Source organism: Centroberyx affinis, unplaced genomic scaffold, assembly GCF_046629955.1.
Source record: "Centroberyx affinis isolate AG114_WGS23_722 - 3 ecotype Tasmania unplaced genomic scaffold, CSIRO-AGI_Caff_v1 ptg004712l_1, whole genome shotgun sequence".
Classification (NCBI taxonomy): Eukaryota; Metazoa; Chordata; class Actinopteri; order Beryciformes; family Berycidae; genus Centroberyx; species Centroberyx affinis.
The window spans coordinates 76139-85000 of NW_027282278.1; the positions used below are offsets into that span (position 1 = coordinate 76139).

Below are 8862 nucleotides of genomic sequence, written 5' to 3' on the forward strand. Positions count from 1 at the left end.
TCTATATATAGAAAGGAGCTCTTTCCCCTGCAGAAAGCGAGTACTGCCAACTTCACATTGATTATTGACAACTATGTCTGTCAGTGGGATATTTGATGCAGTTTCAGTCTGACTAGGATCCTATGAGTGTAGCAGAACAGTACAAATCAGGCAACACACTATGCACCAGTGATGGGTCAGAATCAGTGGAGAACAGACAGAGATGAACAAAAACAAAACACATGTATTTAGTTAGTTAGTTAATTATTTAGTTAGTTAGTTTATTGTCCTCAGAGAGGAAATTCTTTTCACAGTTGATGCACACACAAAAACAGTTCAAGGACATGATACAAAATAGCAGAAAAATATAGTAGAAATATAGTATTCACCTTTATAGATCCAACCAGCTGTAGAGGTTTTTATCCTAGAACTTCTACAACAACTACTACAAATAATAATGTTTATTCCATACAAATTGATTAGACAACATTGGTTTTGTGTGGTTAAAGGTTTGCCTATAATAACTCTGTCGTCAAAAAAGAAGAAGAAGACGACAGTTTGGTATCTTGGCCTACTGTCACCAGAAGTTCCCAACTATGAGATATATCCTTCCTTCAGGACTGCACTACACTAGTTTTACACTATAGACACTAATTTGAATTACAGAAATTACTCTTACATTTCTGTGGGTCTGTTCGTTTGTGTGTGTGAGAGATTGGGGATATTTAGTATTTTTCCATTGAAAAATACTCCCCAAAATATGTGTAAATTAACAATAAGTTAATATATACCAAGTGAATAATACATAATTATGAATAATACATAGTTATAATACAAAATAGCTGTAGAGATGCTGGCTTTTGAATGATTTGTAAATGCACAGTGTTGTCAATGTTGAAATTGTTCTGTTATTATAGATATTGATGCTTTCAAACAAAATAATGTATCATTTCAACATGGTTTGAGTGTGTAAAATGTGTATTTTTATTTACATTTTATATACTACTTGGATAATACTATGGCAATATGGTTTCTGATACACAGTCATGCCAGTAAAGTTTCTCTGTTGAACTGAATTGAATTGATTTGATAGTTGTGACAAAGAAGCTTGTTCGCCAATCGGCAGCACGACACTTTACTGCTTTTAGGACCGGAAAACGACACTCTGTCATCGGTCGTTACTAAGGTAGCTCAGCATTAGCCGCAGCGATTGGCTTTTACATTGCCGTAACGCAGTTCGGTGTTGTGGCTTTCACAGAGGAGCGGAACCGTCGGTAAAAAGTGATGAATTGACAAAGGGATTCTTGTAAACTGAATAATTTGTGTTTCGCGGACGTGGTTTGATAACAGTTTATTAAAAAATGGCGGAAAGGTTCGATAACCTCGAAGAGCATCTGGAGAAATTTGTCGAGAACATTCGACAGCTGGGAATCATCGTCAGCGACTTCCAGCCTAGCAGCCAGACGGGACTCAACCAGAAACTGTGAGTAATGTGCGACGGAACTGCTTATAACGTTACTTACCTGCACCGTACGTTCTTTTGAACCTCGGTTAAGCTCAGTTAAATTAGTACGGTGTCAACATATTACGCTGAATTTCAGAAACTTCATGATATCCGGACTGCAAGACATCGAGAAGTGTCGCCAACAGCTCCATGAGATCAACGTGCCATTGGAGGCCTTTGAGTGAGTTTTTTCTCATAACTGTTAATAACGCTTTATTACTGCGAAACTGCCCCTGTTCCTCCCTTCATATCTCTGCTGTTGCCTATCACTGCTGTGCAACCAGAGAGATGGCCGAGTATCATACTGTATGTGTGGGTAGCCATGCAAGGAGAGAAAGCAACGCCAAACTCCATGCAAAAATCCTGCAATTTAATGTGGTATCGCTTATCGGCAAACGTTACATGCCCCCTAACATATGACTCAAGGCCTTTTCTTAATCGTTAAGAGCCATTTTTCAATTCGGCGTACATGTAATCCACCAAGCAACACTTATTCCAGTAAAATGTACAACGTTTAGAATCCGTTCACACTGTCCCTACAGTGTATTTTGGTGGGAGACTGTGGGAATAGCAGGTGAACCAGTTCTAAAAACTGAAATGTAATTGAAATAAGTGCTGCTTGGTGGATTATGCCAAACTGAAGAATGGCTCCTGATTCAGGGAAAAAAGTCTTGTCATATTTTATGGGGACTGTACTTATGTCAGTAAGCTTTGACGATACCTTGACAGATTTTTGAATGGAGTTTGGCCGCATGCTATTCTCTATATACAAGAGCGAATGGTACTTATCAGGTCTAGTCTGTGCCTGATATTTTGCACCAGAGCTTCTTCAACTGTTATGACTTGTGTTCCCAGATACATTGACCAAGGTCGAAACCCTCAGCTGTACACCAAGGAGTGTCTGGAGAGAGCCTTGGCGAAGAACGAGCACGTCAAAGGGAAGATTGACACCATGACGGTAAGAGGTCATTTTAATGCCAGGGTCAGTGAGATTCTGCATACTATTTCAGAGATAAAATACACCCAAGCATATTTACTGCTTCCTCGTATAATGTGATGTTTTCACTGCAAGGAGCCTTTTCAGGATTTTTACAAAGCGCCATCTTCATGCTATGTCGGCACATAGCACTCATAGTTGAAATGTCTTTATTATTTGATGATAAGTTAGATATTCTTGGGAACAGTTCTTCAAACAGTGTGGGGGATTTTCTGTGCTTCATTAGAATCAGTCTCTGCCCCACACCTTTATGAATTTATATTTTCTGTTCATCTTCAAACTTCTTTGTGTCTTTTATTGCAGAAATTCAAGAGCCTTCTCATCTCAGAGCTTAGCAAAGTCTTTCCGGAGGAGATGTCCCAGTATAAGGCCATACATGGAGACGACCCCCCCTCTTAGTGCCTGCTGTACCACCACCCCTGACCTTCAACCTCTGACCCCTGATATGAAAGACTGAGTGGAGTTTCACCAAGCAGGATTCACTGTGGTTGCCAGCAGAGTATGATAATAAACCATAATTATTTCTCATACATTGCGTTATGCTGCGGCTGCTGCTGACCAATGTCCTGAGGGAGAAAGTTTTCTTTCAGCTCAGCAGCCTGACTCAGCTAATCCCTTTATTTCTTTCAATTCTAAATTTAATTTATTCATTTTAAAGGATATTTACAAATCTGAGATCAAGCATGTTGGAGGGGAAAAAGCTCATCTCCTTCCCATATTAATTCTAAATTGTCCAGGTGGCTCAGTCTGAAGTGTGTTCAGTTTGGGAGTGGAAGCCTGCACACCCTTTGGCTCTCTACTGTCACAGATAGTTACCAATATTAGAGGGGGGAAAAGAGAACATTTTCTGCAGTGGGTTGTTAAATTATCAGGAGTCACACTCGTGTTTAATGGCCATGTTGATGTCATTTCTGAAAATACTGAGTTAGCAGAATGTTTCTTCAACTCCCAACTGTACAGGATAAAATGTACAGGAGTTGCAAGACGCCTTGCTGATTCTGCATTGAGGAATTTACTCCATCAGTTGTACATATGTTTATACTCTTACACTGTACCTTTTTATAATACCTCCTGATCATTGTGCAACATAGATTTGTACCGCAGTTCATAACATTTTGTATCAAGCTCAGGTTTCTAATGGCCATGATAATTGAATGCAAATGTTATTATGTGATGATTTTGTGCCTGGCCACTTCACGTGGTCAGAAACTAGTCCACTCTTTATTTGTTACTTGTTTGTATTATAATTTTTGTTAATAAATGATCCTCTTGTTGGAGTGATATTGTGGTTTCGTTTGATTCATTACAAATAAATGTTTATTTGGTTATTGGTAAGAGACTGAATGAAATACATTTCACTCATGATGTTTATATACTTCTCATTTACAGTATATCTTTTCATAGTGTAGAATAAAAGACCAAATATGTACTAATGAGCATAATAAATGATACATCAGTAATAGCAATGTGATACAGTATTTGTTGGTTACAAATTAGGAAAAAAAATGTTTAACTTCACTTGTTTATGAGGTGTTCATGAATTATTGTTATTTGTTACATTCAACATATATGTACATTATGTGTTTAATAGGATTATATGTACTATGTTCAATATTCAATGTCTTTACATTAGACTATGTTTATGCAAAAACAAATGATGGGAACAATGATTCCCAAAGAACTGTATTCTTGTCAGGGTGGGAAAGCCTCTGAAACAGCATTTAGACTATAGGACACTAAAACTCTCCACTGAAACCCAGGATACTACTAGTATTACTACTTTTACAACAACTACTACTAGTAGTACTTCTACTAATAATAAATATTGATGCATAATTGTGTGGAATCTGCTCAAAATGTCCCATCAGAATCAGTCCATGTGAAGTGCTGATCAGGCACTGAAACATGAGTAAGCGTGTTAGTGGGACACACGCAGACACGACCTGGACTTGATGACGCGGTCGGTGACGTGTTCGGCTCGAGTGTCGCCAACGTCAAGTCTTTCTGCCTCGTAACCATACACTGCCCGCGCACGTGTGTGTCTGTCCTATCTATGTAAAAGGGACCAGATGCTGTGGAAGCAGGGCCTCGTCACCGGGGCGGGTCACGGCCCAACACGCCTCCTCCTGCTGGGGCTTAACCAAGGCGACACACCCCTCTGACCCTGGAGGCCGATCCTCTGGGACGGGGAGTAGGGAAATGAGCCCTGTTATTGGTTTGTGATCTGTCTCCTGTGCTGATGCAGCACGGTGATACAGACAGCCCTCTTCCTTCGGTGTCTCCTTTCCCTGAGGATTTCTGAACACGCGTCTGGTTTATTCAACCGCGGGATAGCAGGGACTCAGCATCCAGTGGCTATGTTTACATAACACAAAGCATTCTGTTTTTGGCTCAGTTACTCATGTACCCTGGATTTGGGTCACCATGTGTAAATGTCAAAACTCGGTTAAAGTAACACATACTCTGATTTTTGTTACAATCATAATTTATTTCCCTTGTATTAGAGGTAGCTTAGTATTGCACAGACAAAGAAGAAGGGGGAAGCATCTTTTCATATGTTTTTGCAGGCAGATGGTTACAGGAATACAGAATATTCAGTTAATTGTTTTGTTCAGAGCAAACTGGGATACTCTATTGCAGGGTATCAACGGTGTGCGTAAACAGCTTGAAGGTGCATTGTGTAGCATTTTAACATCAATAAATCATTACCACATTGATTTTTAGACATTAGGATAATTACTGTAAACAAAGGAGACCGTCGCAGAGAAGATTGGCAGCCTCTACCGGCCTCTACGCTGTATTTTACATTGTGTGCCACCAAGTCAGATTTCGCATCTGCTGTTTTGCTTTATGGCACAAAGGGAGTTTCCTTTATGGCACAAAATAGGAAGAGGGCGCTGTTCTTCCAGTCCAAACGGAGATAAAACCTTCAGAGTTTCCTGCTTTGGCAGATTGTGGAACGACGTGTGGTTTAATTGTGAGGAACGCTAGCAATACCAATGGTGTGAGATAGAGGCTACCAGTCATCTCCACCATGGTCTCATTTGTTTGTGGTAATTATACCAAGGTACCACTATTAATTTGATGATATATTGATGTTTAAAAATACTACATGTAACACCTTTAATCCGAATAGTCTCCACATGTGCATGACAGGCTTGTTAAGCCATCAGCAGGGGAAAATGCTTGTGCTTGAGATCACAATCACAATACAGAACCAATCTCTGCACTGTCCTCCAGCCTCGAAATAAACACTGCCGTTCCCAGCCGCTTCTATTCTATCTGCGCCTTATTTCTAGCCCACTTTCACCCTTTGACCCCTCTCCTCCGTCTCCAGATGAGGTGTTAACAAAAATCCACATTTCAGCGAGACCCGGCAGCAGTGATCAAGGGCAGCCTTTCAGGCCAGTTCTGAGCCACGAGAAATCAAATTAAATACCATTTTTTAAATTCAGTTCCTCATAATATTTCTTTAACAGGGTGACACTGTGTATCTGTGTGTGTGTGTGATGCTTGACTAACCAGGGAGAGAGAGAGAGAGAGGGAGAGTATTGTTGCACTGTTGTAAGTGTGTGTCTCTATGAGGTGCTGAGGTACGTTGGATGACTCATCCAAGGTGACTGGGTCTCTCTTTCTCTTTTTTTTTTTTTTGTCCCTCTTCTCTTTTCTTCCCTCCATTCACCTCCTCTTCTTGTGCACTCAGGCTCGACGCCCCCGAACAAACATCCCTCACCGTTACCTAGGTTACCTTCCTTCCCTCCTTTTTCCGATTGGCCAAACTCTTTTTCTTCTTCTTCTTCGGTGTCTTTCTGCGCTTTCCCCCTGAGACCTGAGGCGCGTCTGAGGAATGTGAGCGCGGCTGATTGAAACGGTCCGTGTGGAGGTGGATCCTCTTCCCCTTTGTTATTTGTTGTTCTTATAGGCTTGAAGGGTATTTTCTTAACACAGGAGGACAGACGGAGTTCAAATAACACAACCGGGTGGAGTAAATAATGTCCCGCACCTATATGATATTTCATTTGATCCGCTGGAAGAGCCATCCATTTTCCAATTTCATGCTGTAAATGGGACGCTCAACATGAGTGTAGTGCACCATTGACTTTGTCCTGCAGGCACTGTGCTGTGATGGAGTGTTGGGTGCAGTATCAGGTGATCTGTTGCCTTTCCAGTCTTTAAATAGTTAATTCTGCTCCTGTCTGAACACATGACTCCAACCCTGGTGAGGTAGTAAATAAAACTAAAGACCTCCACTTATCATAAGGCAAACAACCACCAATATAAACAGAAATCACTCACTAGTTTGATACTACTTTTGTAATATACACTACAAATTTACCTCAAAGATTTATGTGGGAACTGAGTTTAGGTGGCTTTACCCGCCACTATATCTCTAGACCTTTAGAGACTTGGCCATGCTTGATTGTTTGCGAGGTGCATCACATTTTTTTTTTTGTTTTTTTTTTTAATCTTCATGCAAATGCTTTGGGAGTTAGGGGCTGGAACGGCGGTTGAAATGTAAAATCCTCCCGTGCCCTTGGGTTGGCGCAGGAAACACAAAGGCGGGGGCCGGCCGCCTTTGATGCTATTAGCATAATGTCTTTCTGATGCTAATGCTAAGTGCCTCAGACTGACCGCTGAGGCTTACATGGCCCACAGTCATGATGGGCTTACATGGCTGCTGATCTCTCTCTCTCTCTCTGTCTCTCTCTCCCTCTCTCTCTCTCTCTGCTAGTATTGTGACTCCAGCCTGTCTTGCCTCAGTTTAGTGACAGTCACTCACCTCCTCAATGAGGGTCAGGAGGCAGAACCCCCTCTTCCTTCTGTCGTCCTGGTCACCATGGCAACACCCCTCCCATTCGCCATTCACTCCCCGCTTTCCCTCTCCTCTCTGGACAATGGCCTATGCTGTGTGTGTGTGTGTGTGTGTGTGTGTGTGTGTGTGCGTGCCGTATGGCGCATGCTAAAAGTGTGTGTGTTGAGATAATAGCCTCGGCCTCATCACAGCTGATTTGTGTTGGCGATTCTACGGTACTCCAGGGCTCAGATATGAATAGTAAAACACACCACAGCGGGGACAGCACTCCTACGCACCGCTCCGTGAACACTACACACACACACACACACACACACACACGCTGTAAGTCAAGTCAAGTAGCCCTGCTGAGGTGAGGGGCTGATTGTGGTGCAAACAGTAATGAGGACACACACACACACACACACACACTAGTAAGACTGGCAAGAAGCAAGACTATTGTACCTTCTGTGCACACCCATGGGTGCCGTTGTCTGCTTGTGCGTGTGTGTGTGTGTGTTTGTAACTGTATGCGTGTGTGTGCTGGCCAGTAATGGGATGATAAAGACACTAAATGAAAACTATAAATTAGCCCAATGATGTCTGCCGGCGCTCTCTAAATGCATGATGCTCCTCGCACCTGCCACAGCCAAGCGCCGTCTACACCGCCGATTGAATTATCGCGGCGATAACGCCACAGATGGAAGTTAATAGACGGGAAATATTATTTTCATCTCAGCTTTGCTGTCAGGATGTGAAACCTAATTTTCGCTTTTTCCCCCTGTACTCTCTCTACTCTCGTCTCTTCGCTCTCCATCCTCTCTCCTCTCTTCTCTCTCCAGTTTGGACTGCCATTTTAATCCGCAATAAGGCTGATTTGCTGACAAGCAGTAAGTGTGGGAGTGAACGAGATACAGAGAAAGAGAGAGAGAGAAGGTTGTTACAATTTCCCTCTGGTTTAATTATGTGAGTTTGTAGACAGGCCGAGACTCCTTCTCTCTCGTCGTTAAATGTTAGAGGTGAGAGTGTGAGCCGTCTGCGTGTGTGTTTACGTTGCATAAGAGACATTCTTCTCCCTGTGTGTGTTGAAGCACACGGCGCCGCCGCAACGCTGAGCAGGGAATAGCCTCATCCCACTGTAGTGTTTAAAACCTCGCTCATCACACGGCGAATAGAGGAAATGGATCATTTTCATCACCCGCTGTCACTGTGTGATTACACCAGTCAAGCAGCCATCGCACTCACGGTTATGATATACGCTCCTATAGCATAATTGGGAATCCTGTAGTCAGTAATCCTTCCAGAGCACCGTGCAGGCTCGCATAATTGAAGCTTCTGATTATTCCTCCTGTATAAACAACGGATGGGAAGACAGTCATTGCAGATTCTCACATTTTTACAATCATCTTGTGTTGTGTGATATCTGTTTGCCAGAGGCAGTTCTGGGCCCGAGGCGGTGCGTTTGTGGGATATCAATACGAGGCAAATTATGTGAGCATTCTGCCTCATTAGACATGTGCTCTTGTGCTCTGTTTATTTTGGGTGGTCAATTTATTCCGAGATATTTCATATCTTTTAACGCAACGCTGT

General features: G+C 42.3%; 1 protein-coding gene across 1 annotated transcript; it reads left to right on the top strand.

Annotated features, from left to right (window-relative positions):
• Positions 1 to 1217: 1217 nt before the first annotated feature.
• LOC139665865 (mediator of RNA polymerase II transcription subunit 10) lies at positions 1218 to 3763 on the top strand. Its single transcript, XM_071544872.1, has 4 exons — positions 1218 to 1462; positions 1581 to 1664; positions 2339 to 2441; positions 2784 to 3763. The coding sequence occupies exons 1-4, from the start codon at positions 1341 to 1343 to the stop codon at positions 2877 to 2879; spliced, it is 405 nt and encodes a 134-aa protein (XP_071400973.1). The 5' UTR covers positions 1218 to 1340; the 3' UTR covers positions 2880 to 3763.
• Positions 3764 to 8862: the final 5099 nt, after the last annotated feature.

Coding starts and splice junctions, on each gene's coding strand:
- LOC139665865 (XM_071544872.1), top strand. CDS start 1,341: ATGGCGGAAAGGTTCGATAACCTCGAAGAGCATCTGGAGAAATTTGTC. Junction 1,665..2,338: donor GTGCCATTGGAGGCCTTTGA/GTGAGTTTTTTC, acceptor TTGTGTTCCCAG/ATACATTGACCAAGGTCGAA. Junction 2,442..2,783: donor GGAAGATTGACACCATGACG/GTAAGAGGTCAT, acceptor CTTTTATTGCAG/AAATTCAAGAGCCTTCTCAT.